Source organism: Pseudorca crassidens, chromosome 2 (assembly GCF_039906515.1).
Source record: "Pseudorca crassidens isolate mPseCra1 chromosome 2, mPseCra1.hap1, whole genome shotgun sequence".
NCBI lineage: Eukaryota > Metazoa > Chordata > Mammalia > Artiodactyla > Delphinidae > Pseudorca > Pseudorca crassidens.
The window spans coordinates 6,190,618-6,215,058 of record NC_090297.1 but is presented as its reverse complement, the minus strand read 5'-3'; the positions used below and the strand labels follow the sequence as shown (position 1 = coordinate 6,215,058).

General features: G+C 53.8%; 1 protein-coding gene across 4 annotated transcripts; it reads right to left on the bottom strand.

Moving 5' to 3' along the window:
- Positions 1–39: 39 nt before the first annotated feature.
- Positions 40–21,355, bottom strand: SLC45A1 (solute carrier family 45 member 1). 4 transcript variants are annotated; one of them, XM_067719128.1, is made up of 9 exons: positions 21,179–21,333; positions 16,186–16,606; positions 15,509–15,601; positions 14,571–14,795; positions 7,980–8,719; positions 5,501–5,654; positions 3,971–4,147; positions 2,271–2,476; positions 40–462 (listed from the first exon to the last, which is right to left on the bottom strand). In XM_067719128.1, exons 1-9 carry the CDS (start codon positions 21,287–21,289, stop codon positions 193–195), a joined length of 2,397 nt encoding a protein of 798 aa, XP_067575229.1. In that variant the 5' UTR covers positions 21,290–21,333; the 3' UTR covers positions 40–192. The 4 variants fall into 4 exon arrangements, with proteins under 4 accessions (XP_067575229.1, XP_067575240.1, XP_067575257.1 ...); XM_067719139.1 differs by lacking the exon at positions 21,179–21,333 and adding an exon at positions 20,709–20,825; XM_067719148.1 differs by having other exon boundaries at positions 251–455; positions 21,179–21,355.
- Positions 21,356–24,441: the final 3,086 nt, after the last annotated feature.

Below are 24,441 nucleotides of genomic sequence, written 5' to 3'. Positions count from 1 at the left end.
TGACCTCTCACCCCTCGGGGAGCCACACTGGAAACTGTACGCTTTGCTGCTGCCGTTTATTGATTTACCACATATTTACATCCCATCAGGAAACCCGTCACGCCTCCATCCACCAGGGCCCTGTGGGTTTCCGCCGGCCGGCCTGCTCCCGACCCAGGCCCAGGCTCGAGGCCGAAGCCACGGCTCTGGACGTCAGACATTCAGCAGGAGGGGCTGGTGCTCCTCGGCGGTGGCAGCGTCACCGGGAGGGATTTCGTAGACGACAAACAGGGAGGAGTACAAGCAGCCCAGGAAGGACACCAGGCTGGAGAAGTACATCACCCCGTTGGCGCTGCCCACAGCCGAGGTCAGAGGCCCTAGCACCAGGGACACCAGGATCTGGGCCAGGAAGTACTGGCAGCTCAGCAGGGAGATGTCCACGCCCATGCCCCGCCGGGTGCCGTCGGCGCTGGACCCTGCAAACTGACCAGAGATGTGCGTCAGCCAGACCAGGCCCCCTGCGGCCCTGGGACCCAGCACCCGTGCCCAGCAGCTCACGTCCTCCGGGCCCCACGTGCACAGGGAGCCCGGTCAAGACTGATAATATTTGTGTTCTGGGATGACGACAAGGAAAGGAACCCGCGGCCAGCAGGGGCTGGCACGGCCTCTTCCCGGTCTCCTGTCTCTAAAGGAGATGCGGGGCCTGCCAGCCCGGCCCCCTCCACTCCAGCTCCGCCCTCTCTGAACCCTTGTCCCTACGACGCCTGTCGTGCTCAGAGATCCCAGGGTCTACAGCGCTGCTCCTCTGGCCTGTGGCCTCCACCTTGGACGTCAGGCTCCCTCCGCCCCCAGCCAGCACCACGCTGGGGACACAGGTGACACGTGGTCTCTGAGCAGAGCTGCCAAGTGGCAGCGGGAGTGACTCTGCCCCCAGCACAGGCCACCTGCACCCCGCGGACTGCGGCTGGGCGCCACCCGGGGTCCCGCCCGGCCTGGCCCCCCTCCCAGATGCAGCTGTGCTCTCCTCTGGGATGCTGGACAACTCCCGCCCCGCCGAGGCTGTGTTCCCGCGAATTGGTGTCACGTGAGTCCTGGGGACACCCGCCCAGCCCGTGGGGGCCACCGCCATGGGGAGGTCGCAGGGGAGCCCTGGACCCGCAGCCCAGCGGAGACCGCGTGTCCAGAAGACTTGACGGGCAGCAGAGGCCCGAGCCTTCCAGCGGGGTCGAGTGGCCCAAGGCCCCACGTCCCCTCCCACGGGGCAGGGCCGCCCTCCACCGAGAACCAGCACGTCCGCGTACCCCGGTGAAGGGGGCTCCCGGGAGGTGACAAGGGGGACAGTGTGCTCAGGTCACGTGCACAGCCTGAGCACCGTCCAGGGGGCGAGTCAGCCCCCGGGGCCAGGCCTGGGGGAGGCGCCAGGGGCCCGGAGTTAAAGGGGCTGCGGGAGAGGCAGCCGTCAAGGTGGTCTTTTAGTGCCATATTGTAAAGCCTCAAAGTCACGGCCAAAAACCTACGACGGGAGCGTTATTCGGCCACAAGGAGGAAGGCGGCAGGGACCCACTCATACACAGGGCGGATAAGCCTTGAAAACGCGAGGCTGGGAGAAGCCAGACGCACAAGGCCACCTATCACGTGATCCCATGGACGGGAAACATCCAGGGGAGCGGAGGGCTGGAGGGGTGATGGTCAACGGGGAGGGGGCTCCTTTTGGGGGTGACGAAAATGTTCTAGAATTGATGGTGTGAATACACCAAAAGCCACTGAATCGTACACTGGAAATGGGTGAACTGTGTGGCATTGTGATGACTTCTGCCTCAATAAAGCTGTTAAGGGAAAATCCACCCTGAACAAAATACCAGAATTTGACCTAAAGACGGGATCCGTTTTCCTGAGTTTTCCTTTAGCCTCGGACTCCACCAGGACTCGGCTCAGCCCTGTCCCTTTCCCTGTCTTTACGTCCCCGATCTCTCGCTCAGTGTGGATTTTTGGCATTGATGCTCATTTTCACACAAACCACATTCACGAATTACTGACCTCGACCGCTGAGTTTTTGGTGCCCACATGCCCCCAGCTGGCCCCAAAGCCCCGCAGAGCCCTCTCCCTGCGGCTCTCCCAGCGCCCCCCAGTTCCCTGCGCGAGCAGCTTCCTGCCGGGGTTCGTGCTCTGCCGGTGCGTCCTGATCGTCTTCCGTTTGAACGGGGCCCCGAGCTGTGCAGCGGGTCCCGGGACCCTGCGCAGGTGGAGAGTCACCTGGACGTGGGGCCCGAAGCAAGAAGGCCGGCACTCACCTGCTTGCTTTGGTAGTAATCGCACAGCAACGAGTAGGGCAGGGTGCACAGGGTGGAAAACAAAATCCCGTAGGTGATGCAGAGGGACAGAACCACGTAGAGGTTCCTGGAAAGGGTGGCAAGCCCAGTCCCCAGGCCGAAGGCCAGGTAGGCGATGAAGTACAGCGTGCGGACACTGAGGTGCTCCTCCAGCTTCTCCAGAATAGCTGCGACCCAGAGAAGAAGGTGAGCGGCGCCCCGCCTGGGGCCCCAGGCCGCCCGCCAGGCCGGCAGGCAGCTCGCCCCTGACCGGGAGACCCGATCGGGGGCCCCAGGGAGCTAAGGGACCACTGATGGGGTTGTCCGGATGGGTGGCAGTGCCCGGGGTGGCCCCCTGCACACCCAGGGGAGGCCCCCAAGTGCTGCAGCAGGTGAAGGGGTCTTTGGGTGGAAAGATCAAAGAGGCTTGAGAGTTTTGCGGCTGAACCCTGAGTTCTTGCACGAATCGTAGTGCTTCTGTCGCTTTCCTAACACAAGGACACTGACAGCCCCACCCCGGCCGGCCAGTGTCTAAGGACCCTGAGGGGGCTGGCAGCTCGGGTTCCGCATGACACCCCTTTCCGGAGTCAAATACCCCGGGGCCGCTTCCCCACGTCCTGGTGCCGCCAAACACCCAGGCCCACCGGGGTCCGCCAGCGAGAGCCAAGAAATTCTTCCTTAATAATGTGGTCCCTCGACCGCCTCCAAAAGTCACGGTCCTGACTGTGGGGCTGCAGCTTGCTAACGGGGTCCACAGTCTGCAGCCGTCAGCTTGAGTCTGGGCTGCAGCCTGTTTTTGTACCACCCGGAGCTAAGAACGGTTTTCACATTTTTAAATGTTTAAAACGAGTCCAAAGAAGACAGATCTTTTGTGGCGCATGGAAATCATACAAATCCGAATCCCGGGCACATCAGCGAAGTTTTGCTGGAACTCGGCCCCGTGTGCTCCTCACGCCTCGTCTGCCTCGAGGGCAGCGCCGGGTCGCCCCACCGGAGCCTGTGGCCGGAAAAGCCAAGAGGCCAGACTCTCTGGCCTTTTACTGAAAACGTGGGCGGACCCCTGAGATGAAGCCTGGGGGCTGTGCGCCGCCAGCTAGGCCACCACTGGGACGCCCCGGAGCCCACAGGCACTCAGCACAGCGTCCTAGGTCCGTGGGGCACGCAGAGTCAAACCTCAGGGTCGTCTTGGCCTCCCCGCACCCATCCCACGTGTTCCACAGCCTCACTCGAGCTGCACCCCCGGTCAAACCTGCACCCTCCCTCCCTCTGGACCAGCCACCATGAGATCGACATGGGAAGGGTGGGGTAGGGGTGGCAGGTGGACGGCACACCCCCCCGGGAGTGACCTCGTGGTTTGTCCCTGGGCCCCCACGTGTCCCTCGCTTACGGGCCTGACACCCCGCCCCATCCCAGCCAGCTGCTTACTCAGGGCCGTACACACGCCCGTCCCCACCCGGCCCTGCCCCGCCGCGCAGCACCAGGCAGCGTCCCCAGCTGACCCCTGACGACGGGTCACTGGATAACGGAGAAAAAAACAGCGCTGTCTCCCCCCAAATTGGGATGCTATGTCTGCAGCTGTAAAGATACAACCTTCCTTCATTGAATGGGTCCCAGCCACCCAACCCAGGGGCCGTTATCACTCCCACGGAGGCCCCGCCCCGCTGAGCCCCGCCCACCGGTACCTGAGTAGAAGGCGGCGCTGAAGGCATAGATGCACATCCCCCAGCAGCCCACGGTGACCCCGCTGTTGTATTTCTGATACGCTTCCGACGTGTGCGGGGCCTTGGGGTCCCCCTGAAATACCACCTCGCCCATGAAGTCCGTGTAGAAGAGAAGCATCCCCTCGAAGGAGAGCCACCCTGGGAGGGGGGAAGGGCCGGTGACGCTGGGCAGGCGCTGGCCCGTGGCCCCTCCTCCGCCCGCAGGTGGTTTTGACCGATGATTGAAGGAGCCCGTGAGTTTTGTCGATTCAAAACTTAAAGAAGGAATTACCTATAGCTTCACCACGCAGACAGGACTTTACCGCTGTTAAAATTTTGTAGGTTTCCTACCCGTCTTTTTAAAATATATATTCTTATAACATAGGCTCTGTCGCGTGAAGGTTTTATATTCTATTCTTTCTCTGAACGTTATTGCCAGGAGGAAAGCTAACCCTCAGCTCCTCCTGTTTCTCCCTCCTCTGCAGGGGAGGCGAGAAAATGCCAGTGGGGCTCCAGCCACAGTGTGGGGGCAGGGGTCACCCGTTTACCTGGGAGAAATACATTAGGAAGGGCAAGTGTTGATAGAGATCTAATTTGCTCTGTTACCGAGAAAACCACAGCGCTCCTTCCTCTGATTTCCCCGTCCATTTCCTCTTTTATAGAGGAAGGAGGTGATATTTATGGGGTCTCTTGAACCCCAGTAATTATCACGCATGCTCCCTATGCCATTAAATATTCATAAACAGCCCCATCCTAGTGGCAGCAAAATACGTCACAGTGTGGATCCGTCTTCCCATCGTTGGACATCTACCCTTTCCCCCATCCCAGTCTTTGGCTATCATGAGTCGTGCTGTGAGAAATACCTCGCGCATGTATTTGTGATGAGACCTCGGACTACATCCTTGCAAAGAACGCCAAATAGGTAGGACCTCTGGGGTAAAGGTGATGGGCATTTTTAAGGTCCTTGCCTGTTGCCCAATTGCCTCCTAGAGGGTCATTCTGATTTACATCCCACAACGTTGGAGAGCCTAGATTATCTCAGATTTCTCATCATCCTCAGACGGCCAACAACCCGACAGCAAAGAGACACCGAAGGGCACGGAACGCAAGTGGGGCTTCTCGGTAGTCGTTCGAAAGCCAAGCCTGTGAACGTGAGACCAGCACTGGACATGTGTGTCTGTGTGTGTTTACGTCTCAGCTCTAAGCCTGAGGGGTCCAAACTGGCTTAAGACACAAGTCCCACTAGTGGGAAAGGGATGCCCCCCCTTAACTGTGAGTTGCCCGAAGGGCTTTCGGTCCTGAGGATCTGGGCTCCGTGGAGACCCGGCTCCTCCTGGAGAAAAGCCCTCCCCGCGGCCCCCCTGCCCCGCCCGTCCCCACCACGCCCTGCCCCTGGTGACGCCTGGGGAGGCCGAGTGGAGGGGAGAGGCCTCCAGGCATCCGGAGCCTTGCCCCTCACGCAGGGCCACCTGAGGGGGGCAGGACACGCGGGAGGCTTCGCCGCGAGCTCACCCAGGAAGTGGTTGAGGCAGAGGTGCCGCAGGGCCTTGGGCATGTTGCAGATGGTGAAGCAGAGGTGCCTCATGGACGGCGGCTGCCCCGACGGCTCCCTGGGGCCCGTCAGCTCACTCTCGTATTTCACGCCATTCAGTAAAATATTGGCCACCTGAAAGGGAAGCCCCCAAAAGTTCCTCCTCAGTGCATCAAACCCCAGGCACTCCTCGGAAGCGTGTGTTCTGCTTCGATGAGAAAGTGAATCAGAAACACAAACCCAGAGGCTGGGAGGGTTTGTCTTCCTGGGCGGTGAGAACTGGACACCCAACACCACCCGAAAGAGAGAAATGACGTTAAGGCGTCTCTTCAGAGACGGAAGCGGCTGAGAATCGAATTTCCCTTTGCGGTGCCTGCCTTTGGGCCACAGAGAGGAAGCTATGACCTTGCCAAACGTGGAACACGTTTGAAAGAAAAGAAATACGGGTCAGTTGAAATTCAGACCTTACGAAGTCTCATCTTATCTGTAAGAGAGGATGTAAAAGACTGATTCCAAGGTGACTGGGTATCTGGACAGGTGGACTCCTACCTATACAGGGGTTAGGGTGGCCAACAGAGCCCGTGCAGGGAGGGAGCCGGGCACCCAGGCAGCTCCATGTCACCAGCATCTGTCAGGGCAACTCCATCGCCAAATACACTCACTGGCTCAGTTTGCCGCCTGTTCCCGGAATGACAAGGCCTTGCCCCACCGTGGTCCCGCCTGGGCTGGGGGTGCAGACAGCAACCAGGTGAACGGATGCCTCTGGGAGCTGGACGTCTCAAGAGAGAAGGTGCCTTACTCTGGGTCCACGTGGGAGCTTGCGCTGGGTCGGCACCTGGACGTTCCGGGTGGGTGAATGAAAAGGAAGGGAACAGCCCACGATGCCGGTTCCAAGGGCAGCTGCATCAGCAGAGCTTGTCGCCCACAGCTGCCGGAGGAAGACTTCGACTGACATCTGTGTCCCCACTGAGCCCAGATGTGTTCATATTTAGCTCATGAACTTTATACTTTCCTCCAAAACTGATTCGAAAATGGAAAGTTTTAAAAGGATTAAGAAGAGATTTTTCAACCAGAATTTAAGGACTGTATCTAGAGTCCAGGTGGAATTTCGGGAAACAGGACAGGATGACCCAGGATTGACAAGAGGCTTCATGAACTGCTCTGCTGTCCTTAGGTATGAGGATGACATGCCCTTGACTCGAGCAATTAGAGAGGTGGCTTTCCTTTGCCAAGGATGGGATTCCTTCCGGCGATTTTCAGTTCTTCAGACGCTTTCCAGACCTGAGCTTGTGGATGCTGCCCACGGGGACCTGGCTGCTTCCCTGCAGGACTGGCGCCCACCTGTGCAGAGCGCTTCCTCGAGATGGGAGGACATTGAGTTCAAGACACGATAGAGGTGGCCCTAAGACCAGCTCGCGGTAACACAAAGGAGGCGTGGTTAAGCTTCAGAATTTCACAACGAAGCGAACATGCGTGGCCACCTCCCAATGTCAGCCTCCCACGAAATCAGGGGGTCTTCCCAGGCACGGGAGTGTGGGTGGGGATGTCTGACGGAGGGTCGGGCCGGCAGAGCGGGGCCTACATCACGGGAGACGCGGCCACGTGGCAGCCGTGTCCAAGGGGCATGTCCAGGTCACCCGCCTTCAGAACTGCCCCTCTGGGGGCCTGTGAGGGTTGAACAAGGGTCATAGGCTTCCTGCTCAGGAAACTCCATCCCCGGGATGCCCCTGAGGGCAGGGAGGCCCTCACGTCTACTTTAAATGAGCATAACTCTCTTTAATATAAAGTAGCCTCTTCCAAGATCACGGACTCTGAAAGCAGCTAAAATCCCACATGTCAGTTCGTGGCCTTCCAGCCAATCCTACATACAACACAGACAGCCTTCCGGAAGGTTCTCTCCTTCCCAGAACATGCCTGCGCCCTTTGGGATCCAGAGTATCGACAGCCTCTGGGCTGGTTGGTTAAGGTTGCCCACCTGGGGAGGGAAGGAGGCCCCAGAAACAGCCGCCAGGTTTATGTTTTGTTTCTGTCCTTCAGGAAGACTTAGCTCAGTTGGCACTGGGCGCACACGGCCAAAGTGGGCTGGACGTGTCAGGGAAAAGACTAGGAATGACCGCAGTACACGTGAGGCTGTGACAAACTCACCGGCTTAGCCCTGGGCCAACGTAAGGGTGTTTAAAAGAGCCGGGCCTTTGCTGCGGCCAGTGTCTTAAAGTGCGACCCCGAGCAGAGACCCTGAAGGCATCCGTGGGCTCACGTCGGGCCCAGAATCTCGACACTGACAGGATGTAAGGATGGGGATGTCCCCGGGGCCCACCTATTAGACCCAGGCCCCTTCTGACTGATATGCCCAGATGGGCCGGGAATTCCCTTCCAGATCATCTGACGAGGGGGGACCACGCACGGTGCCCTCTGACCCCTGGCTCCCCCCTCCCACGGCCCCCGGACGTTTGCTTTTACCTGTTGACTGAAGGTCACGTTCCTTCTCCTGCTGGTGTCGGGGCCACCTCCTCCGGCTGTGTCCGGGATGGCCAGGGTCTGGGGTCTCTTTAGGATGCCAGCCGACCGTGGCTTGGAGGTGTCCAAGGAGCCCACCCTCAGCACGTCCCCGTCGGGGCCGGTGGCCAGGGCGACGTCCCTCCGGTCCCCGAGGCCGCGGTCCCGGTAGTAGAAGCCGTCGGGGGCCCGGGGGAAGCTGACACTGATTGCCTGCCTTGGGGCGCTGCCGGGGATGGCCAGGTGGCTGTCGTGGCCACCCGTGAAGCAGTCGATGAGCACGCTGTCTATGTTGGACGTGGCGAAGGACGAGGCGAACTCGTTGATGCCCGTCAGGGAACTGTCCCTGCTGATGAAGCTGCCGTACTTGGGCGTGAGGGGGCTCAGCGGTGAGATGGGGCTGGAGAAGTTGGTGTGGAGGCTGCTGGCCGGCGGGCAGGGGACTGTCTGGCCGGCGCCCTCCTCACCCAGGACAGGAGGGGAGGGAGGCAGCGGGAGGCTGGGGCTCTTCATGGCCGGCCTCTTCTCGGCCGGGGGCCGCAGGGGTCTCTCGGGGATGCTGACCAGGGTCAGGACGGTGGAGATGCTCAGGACGGCGGCCGTGAAGATATAGATGACCCGCAGCTGCCCGCCCAGGGCTCTCCCGAAGCCGGTTTTATCCCAGTGGATCCCCCCGACCACATACCCGAACCCTCCTCCGAGACCTGGGGAGAGAAGCGGGGCAGGGAGCGGGGAAGAAAGCCCCCGAGGAAGGTGTTCGCTTCCTTACTTGATTCGTAAAATCCACCCCAAGGACCCGGATGTATCATCTGTCCCACCTACGCCCCAAAGAAAAGGAGAAGAGAATGGGATTTCCGGGGGGACCCTGGGGGACCCGGTCCCCTGCCCTTGAGGGCCGCCTGCCAGGGCATGATGACCGCCTGCCCACACTCTGGTCCCCGCTGCACACGGCGTCTTAGGAGGAGCGAAAGTGAGTGTCGACACTGGGTCACCTGTCCCCTCGGAGTCCCGCCCCCCCCCCCCCAGCTTCAGCACTGTGTAAACACGGGAGACCTGGTCCCCAGCACACAGACCACTGCACGTGTGCGTGCGGGAATTCACGTGGCCACCCCTGTCTTCCTCACCTGGAGACATCGTCCTTGGGCCTGACCACCATTAAGAAAGTCACCCCTGGGCTTCCCTGGTGGCGCAGTGGTTAAGAATCCGCCTGCCGATGCAGGGGACACGGGTTTGAGCCCTGGTCCAGGAAGATCCCACATGCCGCGGAGCAACTAAGCCCGTGCTCACAACCACTGAAGTCCGCGTGCCTAGAGCCCGTGCTCCCAACAAGAGAAGCCGCCGCAATGAGAAGCCTGCGCACCACAACGAAGAGTAGCCCCCGCTCGCCGCAACTAGAGAAAAGCCCGCGTGCAGCAACGAAGCCCCAATGCGACCAAAAATAAAATAAAATAAATAAATTTATAAAAAAGAAAGAAAGAAAGAAAGAAAGAAAATCACCCCTCATGGGTCACCCCTGGTGGCAGCTCTCCAGGCCCCGGAGCCACCAGGGAACAGGAGGGCTGCAGGATTCTGGTCCTTTCCTCTGATCCCGCTCACGGATCCCACGGCCTCAGGGACCCAGCAAACAGCCAATGGTTCACACAGCACAACACGAAAATGTAGGTGATGCCACACGGTGCCCGGCCATTGGCAAAAGACATTCTCACCTCCAGAAAGTGCCGTTTCCTCCCGCCCAGCGCTGGGCTCCCAGTGGCAGAGCAAGGCCAGGCGCCAGGGATCCACCCGCCCAGCCCCTCTGCAGCCACATCACGCATCTGAGGTGCTTTTCTATTTTGAGTCCAGCTATACTCTGACCAGGCTACTGGTTGGGATGAGTAAAACTCTCTGCTTACTCTTGGCGATGCAGGGGAACCTGCATCCGACCAGCAGGGGCCCTCCCTCCCCTCCACTTGGGGAGATCCAGCCGTATCAGGAGTTGGCCTTTTCAACAGAATCGCCTGTGGAAAGGTCTGGACTCAGACACATTCAGCCCAACCTTCCACATGTCCCTATGGTGGGACATGACCCTGAATCTAGTTATTTAATGGCTTTCTGTAGAACTTCATTTGTTCCAGACTCTTCTTACGGGCCTCTTAATCTCATATCTACCCCCACCACCACCACCCCCAGCTTTATTATTCTTAACTTTCCACATTCATGGTCCTAATTAGCTTCCCCCACTCCTTCTGAAGACACAGTTGCAGTTTGGTGACCCTTAAGCAAGGTCAGATTTGGGAGAACTTTATGAACTTTTTTTTTTTTAAATGATCGAAGCGATACATTTGCACAGTTGAGGAACTATACTCAACAACGAAGAAACAAACAACCTGCTTCAAGCAATGGCCAAAGACTGGAATAAATAAACATTTCTCCAATGATAGACGCACGGCCAACAAGCACATGGAATAGTGCTCACATCACTGATCATCAGGGAAATGCAAGTCAGAGCCGCAGTGAGACACAACCTCACATCCATTAGGATGGCTACTATCGAACAATTTTTAAAAACCCAGGAAACAGTAAGTTGACGAGGAAGTGGAGAAATTGGAACCCTTGTGCAGTGCTGGTGGGGATATAAAATAGTGCAGCTGCTGTGGGAAACAATAAGGAGGCTCCCCCCAAAACTAAAAATAGAATTCCCCAGCTCTTCCACTTCTGGGTAGAGGCCCCAGAAGAACTGAAAGCAGGGTCTTGAAGAGATATTTGTACCCCCATGCTCACAGCAGCATTATTCACAATAGCTAAGACGTGGAAGCAACCCAAGTGTCCATCGAAGGACGAATGGATAAGCACAGTGTGGTCTATACATGCAGTGAAATATTATTCAGTCTTAAAAGAGTAAGGAGTTCTAACATACGCTGCAACATGGATGAACCTTGAGGACATTGTACTCAGTGAAATAAGCCTGCCACAAAGACAAATACTGTTTGATTCCGCTCACGTCGGTTCCTTAGAGCAGTCAAATTTGTAGCGACAGGAAGTAGAATGGTGGTTGCCAGGGGCTGGGGGGGGCGGGGAGGTTGGGGAGTTAGTATTTAATGGTTATAGACTTTCAGTGTCACAGATGAAAAGCGTTTCGGGGGTGGGTGGTGGTGATGGCTACACAACAGTGTGAAAGTATCACAGAACTGTACACATGAAAATGGCTAAGACGGTAAACGTTACGTTATGTGTATTTTAACACAATTTTAAAAGAGGAAAAAAAACTAATTCAGAAGAGTACAGATCTTCATGTACTTACTACAGAATTACATCCTGATAAACCCATTGTAAGTTGAAAATATCATAAGATGAAAATGCATTTAATACACATTCCTATATATAAAATAGATAACCAACAAGGACCTACTGTATAGCACAGGGAACTATACTCAGTATCTTGTAAAAATCTATAAGGGAAAAAATCTGGAAAAGAATATATGTATATATAAATATATGTATAACTGATTCACTTTGCTGTACACCAGAAACTAACACGACATTGTAAATCAACTATACGTCAATTTTTTAAAAAGGGGAAAAAAAAGAAAATGCACTGAATACACCTGACCTACTGAACATCATCGCTTAGCCCCGCCTACCTTACACATGCTCAGATCACTTCCATTAACCTACAGCTGGGTCAAAGCATCTAACACAAAGCCTGTTTTATAATAAGGTGTTGACTGTCTCATGTAATTGACTGATGACTGTCCTGAAAGTGAAAAACAGAACGGTTGTCCGTGTAGGGCTGTTGACCCTCGAGATCACGGGGGTGAATGGGAGCCGCCGCCCAGCATCACAAGAGAGGATCGGACTACATATCGCTAGCCCAGGAAAGGGCAAACTTCAGATTCAAAGTGCAGTTTCCACTGAATGTGTATAGCTTTGGTCAAGGCAAAAAGATCGTAAGTCAAACCATCATAAGTTGGGGACTGTCTATATAAGATAAAAAACTAATTCCTTCTTCCGACCCTCCAAACTCCTGCCTGCCTGGACCCACGCAGAAGCTCCCTGGACCCATGTGCATACGGGATTGTAAAGAGAGATGAACAACGATGTTTTCTAGAAGAAGCGACTGAGGCTTGGAGGGGCCAAGCAGTTGCCTAAAGCCCCACCATGAACAGGAGGAAAAGCACAAAACCGATTCAGGATTTCAGCTCCTGGGCCACCCCGGCCTCTTCACAGGTCCTACACATATGACATCTTTCCCTGGATTTTTAGAAATCTTTTCCATTGCTATTATAAATGGGATTGTTTACTTTGGAACAAGATAAGTGTTTTATATACAAACGCTAGAGGGATTGATTTTTATACGATACTTTGATAAGCAAACATCATACTGAATTCTCTTACTGTTTTGCAGTTGATTCCCTTGAAGGTCTTGTTTGCTTTATTTTTAAACTATTTATTTATTTATTTACTTATTTATATCTTTGGCTGCCTTGGGTCTTCGTTACTGTGCGCGGGCTTTCCCTAGTTGCAGCGAGCGGGCGCTACTCTTCATTGTGGTGTGCGGGCTTCTCACTGTGGTGGCTCCTCTTGTTGTGGAGCACGGGCTCTAGGCACATGGACTTCAGAAGTTGTGGCTCATGGGCTCTAGAGCACAGAGTCAGTAGTTGTGGCACACAGGCTTAGTTGCTCCGTGACGTGTGGGATCTTCCTGGACCAGAGCTCGAACCCGTGTTCCCTGCATTGGCAGGCGGGTTCTTAACCACTGTGCCACCAGGGAAGTCCAAGCACAGACTCTTTGTTTTTTCTTCCTTTCAATTTTATTGAAGTAGAGTTGATTTACAGTGTTGTGTTAATTTCTGCTGTACAGCAAGGTGATTCAGTTATGCATATATATTCTTTTTCATCTTCTTTTCCATCATGGTTTATCACAGGATATAGGATATAGTTCCCTGTGCTGTACACTAGGGCCTTGTTGTCGATCCATGTTATATATAATCGTTCGCATCCGCTAACCCCACACTCGCAGTCCAGCCCTCCCCCAGCACCCCTCCCCTTGGTGGTCATTCCTGCCTCCTTCCCGACCTCAGTGGGAATGTTTCTCGTGTCTGGCATCAAGCACAGCACAGGTGTGTGCGTGTGTGTGTACACACAGTCAATTGTCATTATTCACGGATTCCATATTTCAAATCTACCTACTCAGTAAAATTGATTTGTAACCCCAATAAATACATGTGTAACACGCAATCACTCTCGGATACGTGCAGAGCAGTGAAAAAAAATTTTTTTGCCCGGCTTGTGGGATCTTAGTTCCCCGACCAGGGATTGAACCCGGGCCACAGCAGTGAAAGCGCCAAGTCCTAACCATTGGTCCACCAGGGAATTCCCAGAGCAGTGAAAGAGTCGCCCGGCACACACGGTCCCGGCTAAGACTTTCCACAGTGATGTTCTGCCTTATTGTTTCAACTCTCACACTGTCAACAACCATCCTTTTCATAGTCCATGTGGGTGCTACATGTTTGCAGTTTTGTGCTTTTTTGGGGTGACATGCTGTTTAGTCGACAGCCCCCAAGTGTAGCGCTACCGCTGTCTAGGGTTCCCAAGTGCCCGGTGCCCGCGATGTGTCTTATGGGGAAAATATGTGCGTTAGACGAGCTTTGTTCGGGCACGAGTCATAGTGCTGCTGGCCGTGAGTTCAATGTGAATGAATCCGTGATATATACTAAATAAGATGTCTTTAAACAGAAACACATAGAACAAGGCTAGGTATTGATCCGTTGACAAAAATGATGTGGCCAGAGGTTCGCAGGAACCTAACCCTGTATGTCTCCACGGGCCATGATTCGAGGTTGGCTAATTCAGAGCTCGTGACGCCTTTGAACGACACAACTACCTGAATAACGAGAATCAACGACGTATAACACTATTTACACACGGTTATATACACACATACAGAGCTATATACGCACATATATGCATATATATCAACGATATCTTCCATAAAAAAGAATGAAATCATGCCATTTGCAGCAACATGGATGGACCTAGAGATGATCACACAAAGTGAAGTAAGCCAGACAGAGAAAGACAAATATCACATGATATCGCTTATATGTGGAATCTTAAAAAAAAATGATACAAACGAACTTATTTACAAAACAGAAGTAGACCCACAGACATAGAAAACAAACTTACGGCTACTGAAGGGGAAGGAGCGGGGAGGGCTACATTAGGAGTTTGGGATTAACATACACACACTCCTATATGTCAAACAGATAAACAACAAGGACCTACTGCACAGCACAGGGAACTCTACTCAGTATATTGTAGTAACCTATAAAGGAAAAGAATCTGAAAGAGATTCAGATTATATACGTGTAACTGAATCACTGTGCTGTACACCTGAAACTAACACAGCACTGTAAATCAACTATACTCCAATAAAAAAAGAAATATAGATTAAATATAGATATTATAGTATATAACATGTGTACTGTTGACATATGTGGTTTGAGAGGCGCACTTTCAAGCACGTCCGTGCTCGCCCACGTCTTTGCATTTTGTCCCAGTTGCACAGAACCTTACCTGCCAGGAGGGCATGGATGTTCAGGCCGCGGTCCTGATCGGCGGGGCTGCACACGTCCATCATGTACGCATGGCTGGGGCTATCGGCCGAGTCCGCGCTGAAGTCCATCAGCGCCACGCCGCACACCGTGAGGAGGATGCCCCACTTGTGGTCGTGGGCCGTGTCAGCCAGCGCCGTCCCGATGTCCCTGCCGTTCAGCAAGAGTGAGAGGCCCAGCAATGCGCCTGGGGATGGAGAACAGAGTCACCAGGGAAGCGCGGCCCTGCCGGCCCGGCGGCCACCACTTCAGGCTGAAATCTTTTTTTTTGCGGTACGCGGGCCTCTCACTGTTGTGGCCTCTCCCGCTGCGGAGCACAGGCTCCGGACGCGCAGGCTCAGCGGCCATGGCTCACAGGCCCAGCCGCTCCACGGCACATGGGACCTTCCCGGACCTGGGCACGAACCCGCGTCCCCTGCATCGGCAGGCGGACTCCCAACCGCTGCGCCACCAGGAAAGCCCCAGGCTGAAATCTTTAGGGCCCCAAGAACTCCTTTTTAATCAGACCGTAAGCACTTGGATCAGGGTTTTTATTTCATCAAGCACAGCAGGAATGATATAGACTTTATTAACTCTTTTTTTTTTTGGCCGTGCTATGCAGCTTGTGGGATCTCAGCTCCCCAACCAGGGGTTGAGCCAGGCCCATGGCAGTGAAAGCCCGGAATCCTAACCACTAGGCCACCAGGGAACTCCCCTATTAACTCATTTTTAAAAAGTGATCAAAATGAGATATTTTCACAGTTAACCCAGACTGGATTACAGGGTGCTCTCCGCTACCGCACCACCAGTGACATGACCTGGATAACTGTTTTGGTCAACACTCTTTTAGATTTTCCTAACAGGAAGCAGTTGGGGCCTTTTTTCTTTTTTCCATTTTATTTCAATTCCAAAACAACAGACCTATAGCCAGGACAAGAATGAAAGGGCGTCTCCTTCCAAACCTTGAGGTACATCGGTCACTCCAAGCGCCCAACAGTGGCTGCAGTAGGAATCCTGAAATAGAGCAGGTCACTGGTCACTGCTGAGGTCCCCGTTGTACATGGGGACCAACACCGAAGCAGCTTCATCAGATTCCTGAAACACCTGCACTCAAACGTCCCCAGGGCATCAGAAGAATAAGATGATGAAACTCAGAGTCAGCAACAGAACCCTGAGCTAGAAAACAAAAGATAACCAGACTCTTGGAATCACTCAGCTTCTCCTTAAATTTTCTACTTAGGCCCCTACAAGGCACGAAGGAGCCATGACCTTGGGAATCCAAGAAAGACCAGGACCTCCCAGACCCAAACCACCCCCAGCTGTACTGCTTGTCTCCTCTGATGACACCGCCTGGCACGGGATGGTGGAATCCTCGGGGTCCGCTGAAGTCTGGTCCTTTATCTGGTTTAGATAAAGTCCCTTAAGATACGGGGTCTGACCGGCCATACCTGTGTTCTGGTACAGCCCCACACAGCTGGGGGACTTACTCTGGCCCCTCCCTTGTCCCCCTGGGGACCCTCAAGCTGCCTCCACGGAGGTTTCTGGAAGCTTCTGGGGAGGTTTCGGAGGCCCTCGCGGGCGGGCCGAGCGGGGCTCACCGAGGATGGGGCTGACGAACCACACGAGGCTGTAGAGCTGGTCGGGGAGGCCCATCTGCAGGAGCACCGGGGTCACGTACGCCGTCTCCATGGCGTAGCTGAACTCGATGCCGAAGAGGACGCAGCCGTTGAAGAGCAGCTCCCGGAAGGACCTCTGGGGGTGCAGGTCCCCGAAGCCCACCAGCTCGACTGGACACGGGGTGTTAGGGGGCGGGGGCGGCGACGGCCGGATGCACTTCCTCCTCTTGGGGTGCCGTTTGAAGTTGTTGGCCCGGTGGCTGATGTGCCGGGTCATGGACCCCGAGTAGCCGGCGATCGGGGGCCTCCAGAGGTCCTGAGGGGTCAAGGAGGGGAAGAGGGCCTCTCCCGGAGGGGCGCTGCTCACCGGGGAGGTCATCGTAGGGGGAGCCGGTGGGTGCTCCTGTGGGGAAAGCCCGTTTGGGGGCAGCCGTCACCCGCGGGGCCTCCACCACGCGAGCTCATTTGTCCCGGTGGCTCTGTCCCTCCACCCCCCCTGGAACCGCTCACCCGTCCACGTGGGAAAGGTGAGTTCACTCGGGGGTCCCGTAGAGCTGACACCGAGCCCCCGGAGTGGAGCCTGCTGTGTGGACGGTGTCCCTGGGCCTCACTTTCGCATCGGGGCAGCCCGCCTGCCCGGGGAGACCAGAGCCAGAGAGAGGATCAGATCCTTCAGGTCCCCGCACTAAAACTCAAAGGGACGGTTCCCCAGACAGGCTGTACCGGGAGGGCCCAGCAAAGAACCACGAAGAGTGGGAGCCGCCAAGAGCCCCGTGGCTGCCCTCAGGCCGCACAGGTTGCCGGGCTGTGTTAGGACCTGCGGCCCATTTCCAGGGCTAATTTTGCCCTTCCCTGCAGGCCCCAGGGGAGCAGAGGGGGAGACCAGGCACCCTGGGGGGAGACAGGACTCACAGGCACCCTGAGCGCTTGCAAGTGGTGAGGGGACAGCCCTTCCTTCTCGGGATGGAGAGTCACACCCTCCGTAATACCTGGGTGTCCTCTCCACCCCAAGCCGGAGGACCCAAGCCTAAAAGCCGCGGAATGAGTTCAACTCGAGTCTTTTCCTTTTACATCAGCTGGACAAACGAATCTTCAGTCGAGTCAGGAGAGCTGAGACTTTCGTAGTGTTTGAAATGCTCTCTTTAAAGAAATAAACCGACTCCCTGAATCCTGCTTGTTATAGGCAACACCCTGAATAGGGATACAGTTTACCAAAAAAAAAAAAAAGTGAGGGACAGAAAGAATCCGGGAGGGTGAGAAATAGATTTTCCTCCATCCTCAAATTATTTTTTTGAGGAATTTTTGCAACGCCCTCGCCCTGGGTAGGGAATTAGCAGGCGTGTAGGCTAATTCACAGACACTCCTGCCTCCCCTGTCCCCCACCTCCCTGGGGTTTACAATGTGTGCCACTCGGAGACCTGCCCTTGGGCATCCAACTGTTTTCACTGCTTAGAAATTAATCTAGATTGTAAATATTAAAGGAATAGATTCTAGCATGTTGACCTGTGCGTTTTAGCCAATGTCAATTTTACTAAGCACAGGGAGAGGAAAGCTACTAAGATCAGAGGGAAAGAGACAGATAAAAACATGAGAGGGGGAAGTTCTGCATTGGGTTTGACCTCTCTGACACAGCTCAGCCCATCTGTATCACAGAAAAGCAATCGCCTAAGTTTCCTTTGGAGTCCTTCCTGGGAAGCAGGCCCTGAACCCGAGACGACATTCCCAACATTGATAGGTTTCCTTACAAGAACACTTGTTATTTACCGAGATAAATAGTAGAGGCTTTCTTTCAAAATTAGTTTTTGTTTTTTTTTTTTGCGGTACGCGGGCCTCTCATTGTTGCGGCCTCTCCCGTTGCGGAGCACAGGCTCCGGACGCGCAGGCTCAGCGGCCATGGCTCACGGACCCAGCCGCTCCGCGGCACGTGGGATCTTCCCGGACCGGGGCACGAACCCGCGTCCCCTGCATCGGCAGGCGGACTCCCAACCACCGCGCCACCAGGGAAGCCCCATCAAATTTAGTTTTTAAGCTTTAGAAATGAGGCCCTTATTTCTGACTTTAACTTACTGTACACCCTCCATCACACTCTTGCTAGTCGATAACTTCTTTATGAATCACTCTGAAATTCCTTATCACTCCAGATGTGCATCCCAAACTCCCCCACTACCCCACCCACTCGGGGATTGTCTTCCTTCTCTTCAGAAGACACCAGTGGTAGAAATGATTTTTTCTAGAGACGTCCCAGCAGGATTCAGAACACAACATGTTAACGCAATAAACCATCTCCACCAATCCATCCATCCATCCATCCATCCATCTACCCATCTTCCCACCCACCCACCCATCCATCCACATCCACATATACATATCCACCACCCGTCCTCTAATCTACCCAACCTACCCGTCTACCCATCCACTCTTTCGAATATCCATCCATCCATCCATCCATCCATCCATCCATCCATCCATCCATCCCTCCATCCATCCATCCATCCTTCCACTTGCCCACCTACCCCCACCATCCTCCCGTTTGGCTGAGTACTGAATACCAAGACACTGAATTTATAGAGATAAAAGAAAGACATAGCTCTTGCCCTCAAGTTAGGTGAAACAGTGGAGGAAAGACATGCTAAGCGGTGGGAACCACCCATGCAAAGGAGCTCTGTGCACCAGTTGGGCACGGTGGCGATGTGGTGATGAGAGATGAACCCATCAAGAAGGGATTAGTTGACCAGGAAGATTTGGTACGAGGTAGATTTCACACCAAGATGACAGGGAATGACATAACCAGCGAATCAGTCTGCTCTCGCTTCTAGAAAAGGTATATCTTATGACCTTAAAAAAATCCCACGCTCTCCTCTACAACAAGAGCAGAGGGAACCTAAGAACCATGCAGACAAGTAATACTTCACTAAAAACATAATCCACTTACGAAGATTAAGTCAAGTTTTTAAAAAATTAAACTTTTAAGCTAAAAGCATCTTGTTTATGTTCCTCACGGGTCTCACTCAGGCCCTTGTACATAGTAAATACTCGAGAAAAAATGGCTGGTCTTGCCTTCAGAAACCCAGGTGGTTGTTAGTTGTCCCTGGAGCTTCATAGAAATAGAAATAGAAATAGATCATAGAAATAGAGGACCCGCTGGAACACCGCATAATAAGACTGTCTCCTTAGAAGTCAGAAGGAAGACCTTAGCCCAGGTGTGTCAGAGAGCTTAACCTGACTTCACCTGTCTGGTCACAGCCCCGCACCTGCCTCGGTGGATAACTCCCTCTGTGCCTCTCTACCTGCCCCTTCAGGCACAGGACGCCTCTCTTTCCTATTGGCATTTTACCCCCATAAAGTGAACTTAAGTGAACACGCGTTAGAAACCTTCCCTTTCATTTTAGAATGAAGAACCCTGGGCCCCGTCTGGAAGAATTTTAGCCTCACTCAGCATAAGGCAGAAGTATATTTTTGAAAAGGGAGGATATCTGACCCACTTAAAATGGACTATGTAAATAGTCCATGTCTCTACCTGTGATGTGACAATTTCACCATCACCTGCCCACCACCTCCAGCTTTAAAACACAGCCTGCAGCCGGTCCTAGCAAAAGTGAGACCCTCACCACCCCCATCCTACACCCCGCCCCCCGACACACATCTGAACCGGAATTCAACCTGAGCTTGAACAGAGTCTTCACTAAGGCTTCCCCTTCAAGTTTGGGCGATCAGGGTTACCGCTTTTATTTAAAAATACATATATTAAAAGCTGTCCACGGAAGTTTATTCTAAGAACTACTGAAAATTCACTTTTGAATGTTATAAAAAAAGAAAGTAAAATGTAAACTAGTAAAATAGAATTTTAATACAAATATTCATCAGACCATCTCGATCACACTGTATTACCGTTCACTCAGCCCCCCCAAAATGTGCACATATTCCTGGACCCCCCAGGTTATATGCTGGGTCCACTGTGCTTCTAGAATACAGAGGGTGTTTCAAGGAATGAATCCTTCAAATTGTGTTATGGGATGACTAAGCAGCAATGGATTAATAAAAATAAACAATGTCCATGTAATTCGTATGCTTAAAATTACCCCACTCTGACCTCAAATCATTTCCTCATTTCTCTACGTGAAACCAGGCTTCCAACTGTGGGATGACATGGGAGCACAGCCCTTCCCCGTCCTTCCTTCTACCAATTCTCAAAGTTTATACTTCAAGGAAATCTTCCCAGACCAGTAAAGGGCTCTATGGACTTCAGGGGATGTATTTAATCAGCTAGTTGCTCAATTGTGTGTCGCCCACTTCTCACTTTTGATCTGTGGCAATCTAGCCCCTACCTGACAGCCAACTGATCCCCAAACCCCCAGTGAGGCCACATTGAACTTTCATCAGCACCTGGTTCTACTTCCCTATAAAAACTGAAAAACAAAAGCATTATGATAACCCCACAAGCGACCTGTCGAGGACAGAATGAACCGAACCGCCGTAACCCTCCCGTCTCAGCCTCAGCATATTACCCTTGACGAGAAAGCAGAAATCCTTGGTGCTCATCATAAACTTAATCCTGGGATGCTGAGACAGATTATCCCAGGGCCCCAGCCATCCAGAGCTTTCATTAAGCCTCTGGCGGGAGGTGAACCGGAAGCTGATGACACCTGCCCAGGTGACCCGGGAACAGGCCTCCGGCACCCATAAGCAGAGCTTAAGCCTGGGGCAAATTCCAGTGTTCGGTCTCTTTCCTTGCAAATGTGAAATAAATCTGTCACCCAACTGCTACCCTTCTCAGGGCGGGAGAGTTCTGCACTCAGGGGGCGAGACGTGGGCTCCACTGACAGTTCAATTAATTAGACATCCAAGGGGAACAAAGGTCTCAGTGCCAACCTCCAGTCCCAATCCTGGCACTCTGATTACCCTGGGGCCTAAGCCGCGACTCTCCCAGCACAGAGCCGGGAAGCTGTGCGGAGGGCACAGGAGGAAATGGAGGTACCTGTGGGTCCAGCCAGGAGGCATCCCTTTCCGAGGCCGGGGTCCTGCCTGCCCCGGTCGCAGCTCGGGTCCCGGCCCGGCCGCCCCCGGCCCGCCACTGCTCCTGCAGCATCACCCCGCGGGGCGGGGCCGTGACGTCATGGCTGCATCCTAGCCAGGCTTCATCCTCGCCGCCTACCGCCGGTACCCGCAGAGCATCCTTAAAGCGGCACCGCCCTGCAGTCCGCCGCGGAGGCGCTGGACCCCGCGCAGGGCCCCCACCCCTCGCCAGTCGCTCATCCTCCTGAAGTTTAAAGGCCGGCAGAGTCTGCAAGGAAAGCTCCAGAAACAGGCCCGCTATGACTTCCGCGGGCTGAGGCGTTCTGGCCTTGGTGGGCCCCTTTCTCCATAAAAAAAAAAAATATATATATATATGTATATATAATTATATATATTAAATATATATAATATACATTAAAATTGTATATTATATATTATAATTATATATAATATATAATAATTTTATATTATTATATATAATTTTATTTTACAGCTGTGTTGGTTTAAAGATTAATATATTAATACTGTATATTAAAACATTTCCCTTGGCCTAAGAGTTCTTTTTTTTTTCCCCCTTCTGATTTTAAAAGAAATGAACCCATATTTGAGGATCCCTAAAAGCACTGTGTGCTCTGGACACTGCCCACTGTACAGAATAAGTTGATCTTGCCTAGAAATATTATACTGCATTCACTTATTCCCTTAACCGAGGTATCAGGTGCTACTCTGTCCCAGCTCTACCCTAGGGACTGGGGATACAACAGTGAACAAACAGGCAAAAGTTCCTGGCCCTGTGGCATGACATTGTAGAGAGGGAGAGACACATTGAACAAGACAAATAACATAAATAAATGGTAAGTCAGAAGACAGTCATCCCCAGAGAAGGGGCTTAGGGAGTGTGGGGCTGGGGGTTGGGGGGGCACTGCAGTTTACATAGGGTTGTTGATGAGTCCCCACCCAGAAGGTGACATTTGAAGAAAGACTTGGACGAGGTGAGGGCGTTAGCTGTGCTGATGTCTGGGGGAAGGTCATGCCAGGCGGAGGGACGAGCAAGTGCAAAGGTCCTGGGATAGGAGCTGGATTGAATCAATGACAGAGCAAGTAAGTACACTGTACAGTCTGTAGTGAAATTACAAAGCACAAAGTGCTACTGGGGGAAGACGTGTGGCTCTAGGGAAGTTTATAATAAGGGGATGTGACTTTGATGGGAGGGCCGGGGGTCCTTGAGGAAATGACCCTGGACAGGTGTGCTAATCCTCAGTAGAGGGGGCAGCATGTGCAGAGCTCCTGTGACAGGAGGGGGCAGGGTGAGCACAGAGCCAGTGGGGCTGGGATGCCTAGGTGAGCTGGGGGTGGGCTGGAGGCAGCTTGGGCTCAGGCTGTGGGCCTCGTGGACTGTGTCATTTTCTAAGAATAAGGAGAAGCTTAGATGGGTCTAGTGCGGTGGAGAGGGTGACATAAGTCATATTCATATTTTGCAGAGATCATGTAGCTCAGAGTGGAAAAGTGGGTTGGAATGGATCAGGGGAGCCAGGTGGGCGCACCAGGGAGGATCTTAGAGAACTGCCCAGGCAGGACAGGCTGTGAGTGATGGTGGAGAGACAGAGGTGGTGGGTTGCCTAGGCATTTGCGGGTGAAACCAACAGGGCTTGGTGACAGGTTGAAGGTGGGGGGCATGGGGAGGAGGGAGGGAGGTGTCCAGCCTGAGCACCCAGGCAAAGGAGAGGAGAGCATTTGGGCTGGTGGGGCGAGTCACAGGGTAGCTTTGATACAGAATGAGTTCGAGGGACCTTTGAGACAAGGAGGCCCCTAGAGACAGGTCTGGAGATCAGAGACGGTCTTTCGAGAATCACTTGCACGCAGGAAGCCAAACTGTGGACAGTGACATCAGCAGCGAGAGACGTAGCACGGAGGAATGACGCCCCATCGGTCACTGGTCAGGTGGGGGAGGATGAGCCATCAGGGGACTGGTTCCATCTCATCATATCTCTAAACAGGAGTAACAGTTTGGAAAAAATACCAATGTGTTTTTCTATTTTGTCTTTACGCACAATGACCTGCTATTTTGTTAGCACAGAGCTCACAGCTGTAACTTATAAACCTCAACATCCCCAGAGCTTAACACAATGGACGCTTAATTTTGGCTCGTGTGAAGTCCAAAGGGGTGTTTCTGATGCACAGGGGACCTCCAAAGCGTCATCCAGGGACCCAGGCTCCTTCCGTCTGGGGTCTGCCTGAGCCAGGCTAGCAAAAGGCCCACATCCCACTCATTCCATTGGCCGGGACTCAGTGACACAGTCACGCCCAGCCGCAAGGGAGGCTGAAGGGCCTGGAGGAAGTGGGTGTGCGGGGTACTGTGCCAGCTGCTTGTTTAGCTTTTATCAGCTTGGAGGAGGGGAGGGAGGGGAGGGAGGGGACCGCTGGGGATGCTAAGAAAACAAAAGTTACTACCTCATTTCTGATATTCAAAATAGGATTCTGCAGCCCGAGAAAAGGCTTGAAATCTAGGTGTTGTTAAGAAAGGACTTAAAAAATTCCTTTGACCTCTTTTAACCTTACAAGGTCAGAAGCTTCCTTTCTTAACCCTCCAAGGTCAGACTGGACCTCGGTGTTTCTCCCCCTCTGTGGACGAGATTCCCTGTCTTATCCGTGGGTCTAGACAGGAGTCCAGAGTGGAAAGAGGGCGACAGGGCATGCAGGGAACAAGCGAAGCCCACCCCCCATCCCTGGGCACCGTGGAAGGAAGGCAGAGGCAGCAGGCTGGGAGGGGGCCAAGCCGACGGGGGGCTGCGTGGAGAGGACCCCTGGGGGTAAAGGCTCAGCCCTCCGCTAACCCTGGCACGAATCTGTTGGGGGAGGGCAGGAGTGGGTCCTGCTCAGGACTGAAAGCTGCGATGGCCCCTTGTGGGGGGATGACCTGAAGGGGGGGCTACTCCGCCTCAGTGGGGGAGGGCAGTGAGAACCCGGGGCGGCTGAGGGCATGCCCTCCACGCCTGCAGTTGGTGATGGTTCATGACAAAGCCCAGATCAGCCCCCGATAAATAACTGGACGCCGGTTCCTTTGCACCCCTGAGTGTGGTGGGAACAGCTCAGCCAACGGCTGGGACTCCAGTGCTAGAGAGGGAAGGGGAGGGGGAGGGTGGGAGGTGACCCCAGGTGGGTCCCCGCAGCAGCGGCGGTCACCTGCCATTCCAGGGCGTCCACAAGGTGGTGGGAGAGCCCCAC

What these genes read in the sequence shown, in the direction of transcription:
- SLC45A1 (XM_067719128.1), bottom strand. Translation starts at nt 21,289, where the DNA reads ATGCTGCAGGAGCAGTGGCGGGCCGGGGGCGGCCGGGCCGGGACCCGA. An exon ending in CCTCCTGGCTGGACCCACAG is followed by an intron (nt 16,607 to 21,178) that starts GTACCTCCATTT and finishes CTTTCCCCACAG; the next exon opens with GAGCACCCACCGGCTCCCCC. An exon ending in GTTCGTCAGCCCCATCCTCG is followed by an intron (nt 15,602 to 16,185) that starts GTGAGCCCCGCT and finishes GCTCTATTTCAG; the next exon opens with GATTCCTACTGCAGCCACTG.